Source organism: Callionymus lyra, chromosome 5 (genome assembly GCF_982586985.1).
Source record: "Callionymus lyra chromosome 5, fCalLyr1.hap1.1, whole genome shotgun sequence".
NCBI classification, from domain to species: domain Eukaryota; kingdom Metazoa; phylum Chordata; class Actinopteri; order Syngnathiformes; family Callionymidae; genus Callionymus; species Callionymus lyra.
Genome location: NC_141822.1, coordinates 14,763,080 through 14,782,363, shown reverse-complemented (window position 1 = coordinate 14,782,363; position 19,284 = coordinate 14,763,080). Strand labels below are relative to the sequence as shown.

Sequence of the window (19,284 nt, the reverse complement as noted above, 5' to 3'; positions counted from 1 at the left end):
GAACGAATCTTTCTCGAATCCCCGGATGAGAATCCTCGTTCAATGAACGAATCTTTTGCGAATCCCCGGAAGAGAATCCTCGTTCAATGAACGAATCTTTCTCGAATCCCCAGATGAGAATCCTCGTTCAATGAACGAATCTTTTGCGAATCCCCGGATGAGAATCCTCGTTCAATGAACGAATCTTTTGCGAATCCCCGGATGAGAATCCTCGTTCAATGAACAAATCTTTTGCGAATCCCCGGATGAGAATCCTCGTTCAATGAACGAATCTTTTGCGAATCCCCGGATGAGAATCCTCGTTCAATGAACGAATCTTTTGCGAATCCCCGGATGAGAATCCTCATTCAATGAACAAATCTTTTGCGAATCCCCGGATGAGAATCCTCGTTCAATGAACGAATCTTTTGCGAATCCGCGGATGAGAATCCTCGTTCAATGAACGAATCTTTTGCGAATCCCCGGATGAGAATCCTCGTTCACTGCACAAATCTTTTGCGAATCCCCGGATGAGAATCCCCGTTCAATGAACGAATCTTTTGCGAATCCCCGGATGAGAATCCTCGTTCAGTAGCAGCCTAACGTGACAGACTCTTGTGTGTAGACGTTCACTAACAAACATTGCAGCTGTAATAGAGATTATATTACTTTTAAAAACACTGTGTGTGTGTTTCCAGCCTGTCCAATAAACAAAGTGTGACTAAATGTCTTGGTTGTTAAATGTTTTATTGCACTAAAATAAAACAAAAATAATAATAATACTAAAATGTAATATAAACTTAAATGCAATTCAACTGCTGGTTGCAATCAGTGTTAAAAAGTAGTAGAAAAAGAAGCTGTCGAGTCAATTGTGTGTAGAGGCAGTGTTTGATTTGAGACAGTACTACATGTCGCAAGTATGTGCACTGTATTAAAGTGCACTTGGAGAAGTGTGTGATTTGGGACACAGCCCATGAATATGTTTTTAATTTCACGTTGTTTAATTGCCTTAATATCCCTTAGTATCGGTCCATAGTTACGTTGCTCCTGTCCAAAGCCCTGTTTCAACTGGAAATACTTTCTATTCTATGCTTTACGTATTTAAAGAGACAAAGAAAAATCCCTGTATTCCACTAAAACCTAAAACAGTAAATAAGATACTTTATGGTTTTTGTATCCCGTTGACTGTAAAATATCCTCAATGAATAATCTCTGTACACTAGTTCTGGCACTTCCATCACCTCCATTAGGTATTCTGTGAACCTTCCCCAAACAGGCAGCAGTTACCCACACTCATCATTTTTCTCTAAGTGATAATCCCACTGGAGCATTATAAGGGGCCGTTCAGGGGGATGATAGAAATCCACAAGCCACTGGCTCCGTGCCATCTTCATATGACAGCCTGTTTAATTAGCTTGAAATGGTCCGGCATGGATTTCTGCTAAGACAGAAAGTAAGTCAAACAGAAACCAAGTCGACATGAGTACGCGGGTCTCACGGGGCGCTTCATCGAGTCAGCTGCAAAGAGAATTTCACTTTAGAAAAGATTGATTAACCAATCAGTCAATGCGGGATTATAATTAAGGCAGCTTTAATGGATCACAATTTATCGGGACACTTATGAGTCTTGGGTGTTCCCGGTGCCAAAATCTCCATTGTTCAGGGCTAAATAGGAAGGCGGGAAGACGTTTTCTGGAACCATCGAGGTTAATATAGGAGAACAATAAAAACGTACTTCTAAACAAAATGATCCTTTTCTTCTTTGTTGAGTTAGTAACAGACAAATTGTATCATTTTTTCAAGACTTAAACCCTTATTATTGTAGTCGCCCTAACATACCCGTACTTCATATCTGTCAAAAACTTAGAGAAATTAAAAAGAAAATCAAAGATTTCAAATCATTCCAGTAGAAAACCTTCTTCTGTTGTACACAAGTAGTCAGTAGTTTATTTCACTAAACTTTACAGCATATGCACAACAACAGCTCTTCCAATTCAATGTCATCCTAGAGATTGAAAAGGAGCACATTGGAGACAATCTAAAAAACTATTCCTCTTTTTAAATTACTTTCCTTTAACATACAAATGGCTAACTTTGGAAACTTGAAAATAGTCTTTTGCATTTTTCATATTATCTCCTGTAATGAAGCTAGGACAATTCAAAGATAATATGATTTTATCAGTGAATGTTGTTCAAATTCTGGTTCAAAATATTCACCATTTTGCCTTTTTTGTCATGTTTTCGACAAACTCAGATGGTTCATCGACCTGTGTCTCAGCTGTCATTGATTTTCAGTCCTGTTTGTATTTTATGTCAAGGAGTTTAATTTTCTTTCTAGACTTTAAGTGGACAATCATGGCCAAATTTCTTTCCTGATCATTGAAGCTCGACATGTTTAGTCTGTCGAGCTGCTCGGAGACCTTCAATAATTCTTTCACCGACATGGTGAAGTTGTGTTAGCCACCCAGGCAGCAGCTGTCTAATCATAGGCAATAATACCTTTTTTCCTTCATCCAAATTTGTTTTCGATTATTTTTTTTGTTCTGGCTCAAATTTTCCCAGCGCCGAATATATAATCAATTTACCGCTTCAACCTCTTATGTTGCAAATCCTTCCTCTGTCTCCAGGAAATGTTTTCCTTTTACTGTAGTTGATCTTTTAGTGGTGACAGTTCCTTTAGAATGTCTTCATGCTATTTGTTTGATGCTTCTTTCCTACTTGTGGCAATATCTTTCTTCATGGCTGTCATTTCCTCTCAACGTTTTCCCACTTATTTTTTCCACTTATTCCCAAGCGTTCTTTTTTTTTTTGTTCGAACTTTTATTCTATCATTTCGGATTCCATCACTAGGGCCACATTCCATTTCCTCCCTCGTTCAGCAAGTCGATTATAGCTGGACTTACTTGTTACTCATGGTTTTCCACCAGCTGTGCAGCTGCTCCCGAGTATGTATTTGAAACATATTTACTTCAGCAAAATACCTTATAAAGCACCAACCATAACTGGTCCATCACGCTATGTGGATTTTGCGCCTTTCACTTTCCTTCCAGCGGCAGATTGTTATTTGAAAATGCTACGTGGGAAAAAGAAGGATTTCTTCTCTGCTTAAGGCCAGAGTAGGTTCTGGCAACCCCGGTACAGTCATGCCTTGTTCCTTGGCATTGCGACAAATTATATTTCATTTAAATGCACGCCACTGTGAGCACCGAATGCGGAGGCTATTACCCAGAGTGCCCATGTGGGTTGGCCAACATCACAATGGATGAAACGCAGAAGCACTTCAAAGAAATGAAAAGTGCACAGAAAAACAATAAAGCATTACAGTAGTTGTTTCTTTATTAAATGTCCCATTGTAAGACACATTAATGGCAAGTTTTTTTTATCTGGAAGCATTCAGGCTTAAAGATTGGCACAATAGTTAAATTCACTTTCTTGGAATAATGGGATGTGAATATAGAGCATTTTTTTCAAATAAATGTGATCATCACAATGTCTTTTTTCTTTTTTCAAACTCACAATATCTGAGTCCTTTTCCTCCCTCCGAGTTGCACCCGAGCCAAGAATCCTCAAGTGTATGATGGGAGTTAGAGCTTAGGCAAGCAGAATTCTGAGCACTCTGGTATGTGTGATATATTGCGTTATTGAGTGTGTTCACTCAGATTTAAGGCACATAAAATTAAAAATACTTTCAGGGCATAGAAGTATGTGACATATTACCAGTCGCAATCCCATGACTGGCCGTTGATGAATTAGCCACACTGGCGGTACAATATTGAAATGAAGTATCTTTTACAGGGTAAAAAGCCCATTATATAATGGCTATTAATTTGAAAATTGGAATCTGTGATCTAAGCTGTGGGGAAAAAACCCATGAATAAGTGAGAAATGTATGATAAAAGCTCTTTCTACTACTCGAAAACGCCTTTATAACGGCACTCAGAGCGAGTAGCGATAGTCAATGAAGAGAGATCTTCAATTTGGGCTAAGATTTGGTGAGCTCACGATTATGTAGGTATATCCTTATATATAGATATATACGTATTTAAAATGTGTAGATGTGTAGATGTGTAAATGTGAGATTCACAGTTGGTGAGGCACTGACTCTTGTAGTGTCAAATGGGTAATTAAACCCAAAAGGGAAGTTTATTCAATTGGCTACTGGTTATTTCATATATCATCAGCATTCTTTAGGCACATATGCACCTTTTGAAAAAATTTAAATTACAATTTCTACGGTTTCATAAGACTGATGACCTGATTGACATATGAGTTATAGCTGAATAACTATGTTTTAATTATTCATTTATTTAAAATTTTATATTAAAAATCTTTAACCGGCCAAATTAAATTATCTGAGACCTTTCAATTAGCTGAAAATCGAAATCTAAATTTGTTTTAAACAATCAATAGACGTAAAAAAAAGGACTGATAAATAGTTTAAAATAAAAATTATAAGCAAACTTGGATTTTAAACAGTTTAGAGTATAACCGTGATGATAAAGGATTATAAGCAAGACGCTCGATAAAGTTAGTTTATGAAAACTATTTTCAAACTATTTTGTCTCCTCACAATTGGGTCTACCTGAATTTTCATTGAGTTCTTCTACCCATTTTAATCCTCCTAAATTAAACAAAAAGGGAGGTCAAATCTATCTTTCTTTTCATGAATATGGTTGAATTAAAATTGGAAATATTTCAAATCTGATTAGGGAATTCAGGTCAACTTTTTGGGACTTTAAACAACGTAAGATTAGGGACACAAATTGATTATTTTAGATAAATAGAATTTAAACTTTTTTTAAGTCATATCATACGTACATTTGTTTTTGTATAATATTTATATCAATAAAATATATTTCTGGTGAAGTGTCATCCAGCCCAGTGGTTTTCAAAGTGCCGGCCTTGGTGCTTAAGGGTCCTCAGAAAATTGGAGGGAAAGAATGGAATATAACATAAAACAGAAAATGTCCGTGGAGGTTCTCATTCATCCAGGTCATGGAAGCTTCACCTCTCGGATTAGAGTTCTAGGTGAAACAGGAATTATATGAAGACCTTTCATGGAATGAGAGATGAAACGTGATGGGAATATCACCGGAATATACAGTACTGAGAACACATTCTTTATAATTCCCTATGCTTAACTGCTAAATATTGAAACTGACTAAAAGTAAGAAAATAAACTCTACAAGTTGTGTTTTGAATTTTGTGGGCCTTTGCTTGGTGAAGTTTGGAACACATGTTTTAGCCAATTAACTTGTATTGAGTAGAAAATACTATGTTTGTAAATAAGAAATAAACCAGTGTTTGGGAAGAAATCAGCGTTATATACAAAACAAAACGCTTTTATTGTGTGTTCCGAAAAAGTTGGAGTACATTTAAAATCATATTTGTTTAATTACAATAAACTCATTTTATATAATCTAATGCATCCATACATCTTGGCAGCAGGAGACACAAACTGACATTTTCAATTTACAGATATTTGATGAAACAGCAAGTGTGGTGGACGTGGTAGGAGGCGGAGATTTTCAACGTGTCGGGCACAGAGCGATAACTGCAGCGAAGCCCTGGAGTGTGTGTCCGCCTGTGTGTGCGTGGGAGAGAGGCCAACAGCCAAACGTCATGTTTTCTCTCCTAACGAGAGATTTAAATCGCATTGTGTTGAGCGAGCCACGTTTTCTAGCTTAATGCAATCAACTTCCACATGTTTACTAGCATACACGTGTATCTTTTCAGGGGGAAGACAAAGCCCTGTGGTAAGAATAGCAACACAAATGTATGCGTCAGACACGTTGATAGTCTTAATGGATTCTAGAATCTGCACTTAAAGTTGATACTATTTAAATCGTGGACTCACACAAAAAACGGTTGCTAATGGCATTTCTACTTTAGCCACATTACATGATGTTCATAAGAACACTCAGAAATGAGTTATAAAAGTAAAGTATGTCTTGTCGGTTTATAAAATAAGATAGCATTTGCAGACGTAAACCTTGCCTTTAATTCATACTGTTAGTTCATAACTGGTGCGCCAACACTTCACTTTGTGATGAAGCTGTCGCTTCAATTCTTCATTGCATCAGTTTAATTCAGCCATCTTTGAAACATCAAATTAGCTGTTTAAGCTCCGATCCACACATCCGATCCGAGCAGCGACTTGTATATTCTAAAAAAAAGCGTTATCTTTATTAAATTCTAGAACTTTTGCGTTCGCTTAATGCGCTTCATACTTTGGTTGTTTGAAATACGTTCCCATTTGCCAGTTTTTTGCAGGTTGTAGAGTAAAAAAAAAAGTTATTTTATTGTTATTCTCAAAATGCTTCTAAAAATGTAATGATTTTACTTGGATAAATATTAACTTTGTGATTATGTATATATAAAGTCATGTTTCCTTCTTATTAAAAGCAGTGTCACATCAGGGGACGAAGGTTTCATATTTTAACACTGGTATCGGATCGGTTTCAGCAGATACTCAAAGCCCAGGTATCGGTATCAGGACATTAAAAGTCTGATCAGTACATCCCTAGTTTAAAATGACAGCTGCTTGATCCAAAGAAACTACAACGGAGGGACCTTATGATCAAGAACGTAAAGAAAGCAACGCCTATGGCCAACCTTTGTGAATGGTTTCTTCTCATCTCAGGTATCTTCCTGATCCTTAAAAAGAAAAGTGAAGCGTAAAGATCGGTTAACCATAGTACTCGCGTTATTCAACATTTTGAGCAAATCTGTCGCCACCACTAAACACTGCATCAACACAGACAAAAGACCTATTTTTACAAATTTAAATTCCATTTCATTTCGATTAATTGTTTGATCCGAGTGACTTGCACTTGAGTTTGTGTTTTGTGTTTGCTTTTTCAGTGTCTTGTTGTGAACACACTTATTATAATAACAGAGCTGAAGATTAAATCCCATTATTTCCAATAATATACAGCTGCTGAACTGTAAGAACTTGTTTCAAGACTAATTCACAGCCTTCAACGTGTAGTTTGTCATGTTTTAGGTTCATCTTATGGCACATACAGAAAAATGCTGTTAACAAAGAAAGTGTTCATTTTATTTAAGTGTGGAAAACAATGAATCTCAATCTTATCTTGTCTTTTACATCAGTGGCCCCCAACCACCTGTCTGCAAACATGTTAAATTATTTAATATATTTTCGATTATCACATCATAATAGCATGTGACTCTTGACATATCAAGACAGTATTTATAACTTAAACACAAACTCTATATGGACCATCTTGTTGCAGAGAAACCTGCCCGGGGCTCCTGCTGATTCAGCGTTACTGTGAGATGTATTTTAACGCACTTATTGTTTGGTTTTAGCAGGTCTTGGCATTTTATTTGAATTCTTTATATCTGTAGGGCGCACCGTGAAAGTACTGCTAACATTAAACCTGTTTGAGATCCAGAAATCAAACTTAATTTTTTTGTTTCGCACAACTCAACGGTCTGTAAATTTGCTTGACAATCATTAGTTTAATTTATCACCAATACAAAATGATGAAAATATGAAGAAAAAATGTAAGCCGCCTAGACTGCCTCGAGGAAAAAAGGTTGAATGTCTTGCTCAAGTGAGTACTGTTCATGGTAATATGTGCAAAAAACTCAACTTGTCAAACTTTTAAAACCCACAATCTCTTGATAAGGTTAAACCTTTGTAACTTTAACATTTGACATCGAAGTTGGATAAAACCGCTGAAGGAATATTATGATGAACCAGTCTCTACTTATGTGTAAGAAATGCAGCGAACTATGACGAACACATTGTATTGGTACGATTCTAATGAAATGTCGTGCGTGAACTGAACTATTATTATTATAGACTAGTATTTCCGATTTTGAATGTCAACTTCTTTGCTACAGCAGGTTTTATGTGGAGATGGAAATGGTTTGTAAAAGGTTAATTTGACGAGAAGTCTAGTATGTCACAGTCCTCACCATGAGCAGACGTGGTGATTCAGCAACACATCCTGCTGCTGCTGAACTTCCTCTCACAGCAGGGTTAAGATTAACTGTGAGGTTTTAAGGGATTTTCAAGTGTTGGAAAAGTATTGACATGTTGATATGTGTTTCATTTTATACAAGAAATGGAAAAGCTAGTTTAAGCTAGCAGTTATAAGAAACAGAAAATAGTCAGTCGCATTAAAAACAAATTATCATTTGAAATGTTTATTTTTCGTGGCACTAACCAAAATGCTGCCATAGTACCGAGCACCGAAACCTGCTTCGTCTTTTAGTGCCACGTTTCAGAAGCTAAAGTGTTATTAAAACTCTAATAACGTGTGGATTTATCTGAAGAAACAAAGAGCTACAAAGGCAGTAAACGTCAGATTAATTTACCCTTTTTTTGGAAGTGTTATTTTGCACTGGAAATGTTTTTAGGTATTTTTTATTTAAGAAAACAGCTTGGAGTGGCAACTTATGAAAGCTGAAGAATGTAACTATCATAAATTAAAGATTTTTAGTATGTGTAATGTTGTTGTTTTTTGTTAGAATTTATCTAATTCAATTGTCATAATTGTTAGAGCCCGGTATCAAAGCAAAAGTATATCCTATATATGAGAGTGTTTTTATCAATCTTCATCATAAAATTAATTGGCTGAAAACTTTTTAAAAGCTATGTAGATTTGACAACTGTAGCTCATAGTTACATATCAATATTAGAGAAAAATCTAACCAGGTACTCTACCACTAGTTTTCCTTTCCTTGAAGGGCAGTTTATTTCAAATTCGAACTCTCCTGACTCACTCACATGTTTCAAATGTTGAAGTCTTCCTCTCCAAGAGGCAGTAAGTCCCTCATTATGACCATGTTTTGAACACATTACTTTATAAAGTTCTACCCCGTCTGAAATCTCACCCTATGAGAGGTTACGAGTCAATTATGATGTAATAATGTCTTCACTCCTCCTCCAGCCAGCTGTAATCACCCCCCACTTTGTTTATTCTACGAGTCATTTGAAAGTGTAGACTTTCCGGATCGATGGCGTGCAGTAACAAACCGGAATGTTTGACCAATCACAGCAGAGTGGGTGTGGTTATAGTAAACAAGATTTTGTCTGCAAAATGAAGTGTTTAAGATCATCAAGCGTTTTCAGTGGGCGGGACTTAAGCACATTTTCTAGTATTAATATTCCAATAAAGAAAAAACAAAAAACTGGGATTTCACCCAGACTTGAGTCTTTCTTTGAGAAATCTATTAGTTTTTGGCGGCTTCCCCTTGGCAGAGGTTGCAAATTTCTTCGCAGGGAGCATAAGGGCTGGACACAGACTGACCAGAAACTGTTTCCAATGAGAAAAATCTCTAAACTTAGGAAAATGTTCACAACATGATCTGGAGCTTGTAATCCATGCGTTTGTGTCTTCTCGCCTGGACTATTGCAACAGTTTGTTTTCATGTCTAAACCAGAAGGTGCTGTCTCGCCTGCAGTTGATTCAAAACTCTGCAGCGAGAATTCTGACCCACTCTATTAGAAGAACTCGCATTTCTCCGATCCTTAAAACTCTTCACTGGCTGCCAGTGTCTTTCAGGATCAACATTCAATTCTGGTTCTTACTTTCAGAACTATTCATGGTCAGGTTCCTCCTTACATCAGTGATCTTATTCAGCCTTACACCCCAGCTCGGGCTCTGAGGTCTGTGGATCAGAATCTACTGATGGTTCCTGAACACGCTTCAGGACCAGAGGAGAGAAATCCTTCCAGGCTGTTGCTCCTAAGCTTTGGAACGATCTTCCTCTCTCTCTGTGTTTGATCTACTGACTCCTTCAAGAAACATCTTAAGACGTTTTTATTTGTGCAGGCTTTTCCTTGATTCTCTGACACTCCTGGGTTGGTCTTATGTGTCTTAATCTTTAGTATATATTTTATTGTATTGTTTTGATTGTTTAAGCGCTTTGTGACCCTGGTTTGGAAAAGCGCTTTACAAATATAAATTACTTACAGGCGAGTTGCCCTTTCATCTGAGATAGTAAAGATCTTATAAATATTCACTTTAAACCAAACCAGTCTATTCACTGAGATAAATAAACTTCATGAAAACATGTGTCAAGGCTTTCAACTCTTAGCAACAACACAAGACGGTGGCCTTTATCAAATACAACTTAATTTTGTTATAAATAAACATGTTTATTAAAGCAGAAAACTTGCTTACTTACACAGCACACAACGTGAGAACAAAAAAACTCATCATACAACAGGTTGGAGGCTCTGGGATATTCAAGCAGAATCCAAAATACATAATCAACTGGACAGAACCCACCTTGAAGTATTCCAGCGAGCCCTTGGTGAAGGATGGGTTCCATTTAACGGTGTAAGTTTGGAACTCACTCATGCGTTCCGGTGCTTGATAATTTATGTGTTTCAGAAGTTATTTGTGTCTCCTGGTTGACGACCGTCTGAGAAAGACGCGCAGGACACTACTCTCCGAGTTGACAAGGGATAAGGTGTGAAGAGGCACGGTGGGGAGGTAGAACAGACCTTGGCCCACTGGGTGAGTACAATATGATTTTTTTCTAATGGCCATGAAAGCGTCTCTGCAGGGACTGTCCTGTGAAGCCCACCTGTATGGGCTGGCAGCGCACCTTCCACCACTGGCTTCGGCTTCCTCTCTTTTGCCTTTATTCATCATCCGTCCCTAAGGGACAGTTGAAGAGCTCTCGCTCAATTCATGATTTAAATCCTGTTTGTATTGAAATGCTTCATTAGCCCGACAAACAAACCACACAGTTGCTGTGAAAACTGGAGCCTCTGCATGGTAATAACCGACACACAATGTGCCTCTCGACGTCCCTGCCAAACTAATGGCAAGTCAGATGCCTTCTTTACATAATGAACGTCTGTTTCCGAGTTACGGCGCACAACACATTTGCTTTCAGACTGAGATATGTATTTAATTGGACGGACTAAGTGAAGGTTTTCACGCAAAAGAAATCCAGACAAATTATTGTTTATCTCTGGACAAACAATAATTTAAAAGCACGACCGTTTTATAAATCCTTCCTTTCCTCGGCTAGCTTATAGCTTCCCCTCAATCACAAATCAACAACATGCACTTTGGGAGATAAAGCTCTTATAACATGCAAGCTTTTAGTAACCTCTTTTTAATTGACGGGTCATGTGATGTAGGATTCAGACGGGAGACTGTGTTATCAACATAGTTTTGGGACAGTGAAGACTCACAGACAAGTACTTATATAGGGATTCAAATGTTAAATTCACCAAGTAATACTACGGTGGATCCCAAAGTAATACTAAGGTGACTAGCGTAGTAATACTACAGTGACTCGTGGAGTAATACTATGGTGACTACTATGGTGGTTATTCGTTAACTATTAGATACTCACATATGCACTCACATAGGCCATATTTTTTTCTGCAAATAAATTGGACAACAGCCGCGATATTTACTCATAAATCCTTCAGTTTTCTTATCGCTGGGTTGCAGTTTCAAGTAGCCAGGATTTTAAGACCCACAAACACACAAAGATAAACTTTGACCCTGTCCTGAGTGCGCCCCGTCCTCAAACAACCTCCGCGGAGAAGCAGCCCCTCGACTCATCTTAAGCTTTACTATCCCGGATGCAATGTCACTCTTCGAGTTGACTAATCAGACATGAAGTGGTGAAGCTTGATCAACGTCAGTTCCTTCTGAACGCTTTTCACTCCAGAGGAATCTTGTTTCTCTGAGAAACTGAGATAAATCCAACACGTCTTCTTTCATTTAAAGGGACAAAACATTTCCTGGAAAAGATGTTTAAACAAAAACTCCCGTCTTACATAAACTCTTATTAACAGAAATGAGAGTTACAAAAAACAGATATGAGTTTATACGTCATTATTTTAGATAATAAATATCTATAAAAGGCACTTGCGTCTCAGGGGTGCTACACAGATCTTCTTGGACTCAAAATGACCACCAGGAACTGTCTGGCCTAAGATGATTTTTCCTTTTTGGCCTTATTCTTCTGCAAAGGCAAAATAGACAGAAAGCGGTTCTGCACAAACTACTACCTATAAAGTGCTACAAAATCTAATTTTAAATCTCATTCTCAGAAAAGTGTTTAGACTCCTTTTAGCCCTTAGCAGGTAACTTGTCATTCTTCTGCCACTATCGACCAAAAATGAACTTTATAAGTCTTTGGAATCATTGGACAGTTAAATATTTAAAACTGAATCACATGGCCTCAAAAAAATCTTCTTGGTTCTGTATCTTTTAAAAATCCTCAGGCAACATTGGATAGTTCAAGTAGTTCTACATACAGTATCGACAATATTTGAGTCACTCGATAAGTTAAATATATTAAGGGAAAGTGACAAATAACAATCAATCAATATTTGGTGGTTTTTTTTGCTTAATTATACTTAATAACGTTTGAGAATGATATATATTTCATGAAATGCTTCAAGTATTTTAGAACATATGTTTGTGAGAACTGTTATGGTCGATAAATTAGCTTTAAGCAAAGTAACAGTGATGCAAGAGCAAGATCATATTAGGTCATTATAGGTCGTCCATGAGTAGACTGGAGTTAGAAAGGAGAATGACCCTATATAACTAAGTAAGTAAGTAATTTATATTTATATAGCGCTTTTCCAGACCAAGGTCACAAAGCGCTTAAACAATCAAAACAATACTCAATAAGATATATACTTAAGAGGACAAGACAACACCGAGAACAACACAGGAGTCTCAGAAAATCTGTGAAAAGCCTGCAAAAATAAAAATGTTTTGATGTTTCTTGAAGGAGTCAGTAGACTAGAGAGGAGAAGATCATTCCAAAGCTAAGGAGCAACAGCCTGGAAGGATTTCTCTCCTCTGGTCCAGAAGAGTGTTCAGGAGTGTGATCAGTGATCCACAGAAACTCAGCGCCCGAGCTGGGGTGTAAGGCTGGATCAGATCACTGATGTAAGGAGGAGCCTGACCATGAATAAGTTGATCCTGAAAGAAACTGGCAGCCAGTGAAGTGTTTTAAGGATCGGAAAAATGTGAGTTCGGATGTAGATTCTATGATGTCAGCCAACGGTTGGTTGCCACCATCTTGGAAATGGAGTCTTCAAGTTTATCCAGACTAAAATCAAGAGGTGGAGACAGGTGGGCTGAATTGTGATCGGGAGAAGAAGCCACGCCAGTTTAGTTGAGGCTACATTGGCTACTACTTGCTTGTCAGTCAAGCTAACTCCGCCCATTATTATGCATATTTGTAAAAACAGTATTTTTTTCTAAGATTACCTTAAAGAATCTACAATACATTGTCTGCCCGATAGTCAAGTCAGTGTTGAAGACCCAAACTTTTATGCTGGGCACTTATTGCCCCTTCTGTGGCTGGGCGGCAAAGTAAGGCCAACTGTGAGAGGCTGGGAGCAGAGCTGATACTCTTGCACATATAATAAGGATGCATTGCTTGTGAGGCGTTCAGGGCACATTCCTATAGTAGGAGAGTGCAGGGAAGACCAGAGATTGTGTCTGGAAGCTGGCTTGGGAATGCCCTGGGGCCCCTCGGGACAAGATGGCAAGGAAGAGTGAAGTCTGTGTTTCTTAACTGAGACAAGAGCCCCCGCGACCCTCACTCTATTAATCGTTTCACACTGATACTTTCCATACCTGGAAGTAAAATGCAATAAATGCTGCAACATTTACAGAAAGAAAATGGAGTAAATAAGCCTCAGAAAAATCACTAAACCTTCAACCAGAAGCGCTCCATACTGTCTTCACTGCCAGACTTCACCTTTGTGTCCCTGCTTTTGTTCCAGCGATCAATGTCAAACAGCAATGTTGTTAGCAAGAGACACATTTATCCCGACTCGGAGGAGAGCTGAATGGTATGAGTAAAGATAAGTGATCAATCACATCACTCAGGAGTGTCACACTCGGCGCAAAAAAAACGTAGACAAAAACCTCCAAACAAATGGACTCGGGGAGAATTGCGCGTGTGGGCGATGGAGTGGATATTACTAAACTGAGGAGGAGAGATGCCCGCAGGGAACTTTCACTTTGGATGAGGAAACAAGCCTTAGTGTGGCAGAATATTTATTGATAGTTTCAGCTGCGGCAGCTTTTTCAGCCAAATTATTTATACATTTATTCCAAAGCAATAAAGGAGATCAGCCATTTCTGTTAAGACAAGCATTCCTGCATTAGACTGTATTTCAGATTCATTTAAACATCATTGTAAGATTATTTTTTTTCATTTTAAAAATCAGATTAAGAGAGTCAAATATATAGACAATTATATTAACATTTGGTACTCTTCCGACAAAAAACTGCTGCAAACTTGAATTTCTCCAGTAATTTTGGATCAATATTTGGACATTATTATTTAAGATAAATGTTGTATTACCAAATCTAAAAATCACATTATATATATAGATATAATGTTATTATTAGATCAAATGAAAGCCACAGGTGTGGGGAGAAAAAAGCTGCATCTCCTTGATTTTGAAGTTTGGAGAATCGAGCAGGACTCGAATGTTATTTTTGCACATTTTTCTCTCTGTTGAGACTCTTTGAAGGACAAGTGAGTACAGCTGTGAGTGAACAATCGAAGCAACAAAGATCATTCATGGACCTTCAGGAAGTGCTGAGGTTTGAAATCTGAACAGTACTGAACTACCCAAGAGTCTTTTTTAAAGTTGGCTCACCTGGCGAACTTGTCAAACAACCTGCTGGCCTCAGGCAAAAAAAAGAAAAGAAAACGATGGACAGAGTGCGACCAGGGCGACCGTGGAAGAATTATTCATCTAATCGTCTTCAGGAAATGAGACGACCTGATTCATGGAGAATAACCTGAGTAATCTAAAAGAACGACGATGGTCCGAGAGCATGACAAATTGAAATAAGATGTGCCTAATTTAGCACTCGGGGTGTTGTGCTGTAATTCTGCCTGGTCTGCTGGTTATTTAGCAACGATTTAAGGCTCATCCCATCTCCCTTTTAAAATCTATAAAACCTGTCTTCATTTCAGAGTTATGTCCACTCACTCTGCTTTAGTGCTGGGTTGAGTCGTGCTAACCATACTTGTCAGTGAGTTTGTGTCGTCATCGTCACTCCATATTGAAGGGTTTTTTTTACTCCCTTTTTTGGGAGTAGTTTTTAGGGAATATGAGCTCAGGAGACTCATCCTGAGATTGTATTCATCATGATTGTTAAATCAAGGCTTACTCTTTATAGGGAAAATTAGGGAAAGGTAATATCTACTAAATAATTATATCTAATCAAGTTAAATATGATAATAAAAAACATAATAAGTGAGGGTTTATTGAAACGTTTAAACACAAGGGGAGTTGGGGTGCAGAAGAACCCCCTCACGTTTTTTAACACTTAATATTTCTAGATTAAAATGTGATTTTTTTAAAGCACTTAATGGACAATCCGGGGGGACTTCAATGAAGCAGCTGACGTTTGTCGTTCACCGCTGAAGACAAGTGCCTTTTGTTAGGCGGGTCGTGCAGTGAAATGAGGGAGTTGATGAGAGTGGGATGAGACCGGGGGTGTCAGAGGGGGGAATAGGCAAAGGCATGTCACGGCTTTATGAGGCTTTTTTTTTTTTAAGACAGTGGGTGAACCGTAGAAGGTGGGTATGTTCCCCCCCCCCCCCAAAAAAAAATACACAAAACACATTTTCAACAACAATATCATCCTCTGATTGATAATTAGATGTCAGTCTGACTGTCACAATGTCAAGTGTAAATGCGTTATTTTGTCGCAGTTAGAATTAAATATTTTACCTACAGTATATGACACATTTTGGTGAATAAAACATTCAAATTTATTTATAAAAAATATATAAAAAAAAGGTGGAGGTTTAGTATTTACACTTAAAATATTTTTTTCTCTTAATAAAATGAATGAATGGATTAAAAAAAATGTAAATTGTCTCGCCTACCCATGGTGTCACATCGGTGCGCTCCTCCGTAGCGCATCTGCCGCACAGCTCACGACTTCCCCCGGAGTCTCCTCTTCCTCCTCGGCAACCTGGAGCTTCAACTCACTCCGCACTTGACTCACCTATCTTCATAGAAAAACAACAACAAAAAAAACCCGCAGTAAAAAAAAAACGCATCTAAAGTTTGCGGCCAAGATTCCCAGATTGCGCGCAACTTTACGGAGATTTCAAGGGGAAAAAAAACGCAGAAAGGGGGGAGAGGAAAAAAAAAAACGGGGTCCCATCCATGCAAGTCTGCCTCGGAATGAATCCTGAAGACCTGGCGTGAGGAAAATTTCCACGAGAAAAGTTTGCTAGGGTTTGTTGAACGTCCTCGACGCAGATCTTCCAGCGAAGTGTCTGCTTGCGCCACGGTGTCGAAGCTAGTGCCGTGTGCGCGCTCTCGGCGCGTGGGGAGGGCATATGTGCTTGTATGCGCGTGACCGTGGGTGAAGGGAAGAGGGGTGGGAATAAAAAACAGAATTACAACCAACGCGGTGTTCAACAGCTGCGGGCACATGTGTGAGATTTGCTTTTTGTTTCTGCTTTTTGTTTTTGTTTTGTCCTGATGTTTTTTTTTTTACGCACGCCAGCGCGCCTCATCCAAGTCCATTATGCAGGTGATGCGGAGGACACGCGGAGATTTGCACCATCTCGTGAGTGGGCTGCCATGCCTGCTCCCACCTCATGTTGCATAATTGTTGCGGATCCTCGGGGCTAAATGCAGACGTTGTTCTTGTGTGTGTTTGTGTGTTAGTGTGTGTGTGTGAGAGAGAGCAATTTCACAGTGAAAACGGATGCAGCAGACACGTTATGTCCAGACACTACTTTGTGTTTCAGCAACAATCTTCAAATCAATAGCTGTTGATGAACAAATAATTCCTAAACCTAAAAAAATTAATTAAAAAAATAAATATATTCACGGATTCACCTTCTGGAACAGACGTGGTAAAAGGGCCCCATGCAACAACTGTATTTATCAAAATAAAATATGTAAAAAAAAAAGTTTTTCTGATATAAATTACTATTTTAATTTGTATTTATTTACCGTTAATACATCTTTTTTAGTCAATTTTTTCTTTCCCCCCGAATATTTCTTACCACTAAAAAAAAATGAGGACATACTGATGTATCGATACATTTTTTAAGTGATTTTTCCTCCTTTTTACCAAATTTTATAAATATTTGAATTACATATTTAGATTTTTTTTAATGATAAGCTTGTTTTTCTCATATTTTTTTCGTGTTACTTGGATTGTTTAAAAAAAAAAAGAAAAAACGGTTGACGGCCCCTCACAACAGTCACAGTATATAATGTAGCCCCTAATAAAATGACATTTCCAAACGTCTGTTTTAGAAGCAAGGCTGTGATACACTATGAAAAAATTGGGGTTAATTATACGAAACAAAGTGTAGTTTTCACCTTACTTAAAACGTAAATAAATAAAAGTGTCAAGGCACAGTGTCCAAATCCGGCCAAGGATCCCATTTTTTGAGGCCAGCAGAAGCTTAAATAAACTTTTTTTTTAAAAACGAGTCAACTTGACTTTGACGTCTTCTAATATACATCAAATTGTATGGGAGTTTGTCTGCTTGTAACCTTGGCTCCTACAAGTGGTTTGAGTTAAAGAAACAGGTTCTTTGTAGTAGCAAGAACATGTAAGGGTCACAGAATATACTATTATATACCTATTATATATATATATATATATATATATATATATATATATATATATATTAATTATACCGATTAAAAGACTTGAGATGTTTATATATATATGTATATATATATATATATATATATATATATATGTATATATATATATATATAAAAGTTGATAATTCATGACAGAAATTCTTCATGTTGTTGGTAACAATGACACAATGTCAACAGTTTAATGACCAGTTTTGATTCTTACACACTACATTTTGCAAATATCTGATGTATTTAAGAACACGCAGAAGTTGCCTTTGTTCTTCGACTTCTGCGTTCATGTCTGTGAGGTTTGTTCGGACACGATTGTTTGCTGGTGAATTGTGTGATGTGATGGAACATACACCACAGATGTTATGTTTAGATCAGATAAAAAAAAAAAACGAAATCAATCATCGAAGTTTAAATGTTGTGTCGACTCCTAGGTGAAAACTTTGAAAAAGATGTGTCTATAATCCAAGTTTTCTGCTTTAATGAACATGTTTGAAGGACAAAATTAAGTTGAATTTGATCAAGGCCACCGTCTTGTGTTGTTGCTAAGAGTTGAAAGCCTTAACACATGTTTTCATAAAGTTTATTTATCTCAGTGAATAGATTGGTTTGGTTTGAAGAGAACATTTATAAGATCTTAACTATCTCAGATGAAAGGGCGACTAAGTAAGTAATTTATATTTGTATTGCGCTTTTCCAAACCAGGTTCACAAAGTGCTTAAACAATTAAAACAATACTCAATACAATCTATATTAAAAATGTCAAGATAACACTGAGAACAACCCAGGAGTGTCAGAAAATCAAGGAAAAGCCTGAACAAATAAGAATGTCTTAAGAAGTTTCTTAAAGGAGTCAGTAGATCATCAAACACAGAGGGAGAGGAAGATCGTTCCAAAGCTTAGGAGCAACAGCCTGGAAGGATTTCTCTCCTCTGGTCCAGAAGCATGTTCAGGAACCATCAGTAGATTCTGATCCACAGATCTCAGAGCCCGAGCTGGGGTGTAAGGCTGGATCAGATCACTGATGGAAGAAGGAGCCTGACCACGAATAGTTCTGAAAGTAAGAACCAGAATTGAAGTTGATCCTGAAAGAAACTGGAAGCCAGTGAAGAGTTTTAAGAATCGGAGAAATGTGAGTTCTTCTACTAGAGCGGCTCAAAAGTATTAACAGCAAGCAAGACAGCTCCTTCTTGTTTAGGCATGAAAATAAACAATAGTCCAGGCGAGAAGACACAAACACATGGATTACAAGCTCCAGATCATGTTGTGACAACATTTTCCTAAGTTTAAAGATTTTTCTCAGTTGAAGAAAACAGTTTCTGGTCAGTTTTTTTGCTGTTTAACTAGTGACATGTCTTTGTCTGTTTTGTCTACCTTTGTGTTTTGTTTTTGTTGTATAAAACAATGAAGAATGCGTTTAAATTCAGTTTTTTTTTTAATCTCAATAATTGACTAGTGAAGTTGCCAATGATTTACCAGCGTCAAGAACTATTTAAAAAATCTTTTCCTTCAAGTTTTCCTGGATTTTCTACTCCCAAAAAAACCCTTAAAAATTGTTGTTTCGTCCTAGATTACAGTCACATTATGCCGCGCACCAGACGCTCGGCTCAAATGAAAGAAGATTCATGTTGATATTAAACTATGGGAAGTTTAAAGCTTCCACTGTTGAA

The 19,284-nt window shown here is 37.6% G+C and overlaps 1 protein-coding gene across 2 annotated transcripts in view; it reads right to left on the bottom strand.

Moving 5' to 3' along the window:
- lrrtm4l1 (leucine rich repeat transmembrane neuronal 4 like 1) overlaps positions 1-16,317 on the bottom strand; it is a 54,820-nt gene extending 38,503 nt beyond the window's left edge. The window contains exon 1 of one of the 2 annotated variants that reach the window (XR_015711326.1): positions 15,871-16,316. Coding sequence is in view for 1 of the 2 variants with exons in the window: in XM_087791100.1 (XP_087647226.1) it covers positions 15,871-15,907 (37 nt within the window). In the remaining variant the exon portion in view is untranslated. Of the gene's footprint in view, positions 1-15,870 lie in introns of both variants that reach the window. The other variant, XM_087791100.1, reaches the window with a different exon arrangement.
- Between the last annotated feature and the right edge of the window lie 2,967 nt (positions 16,318-19,284).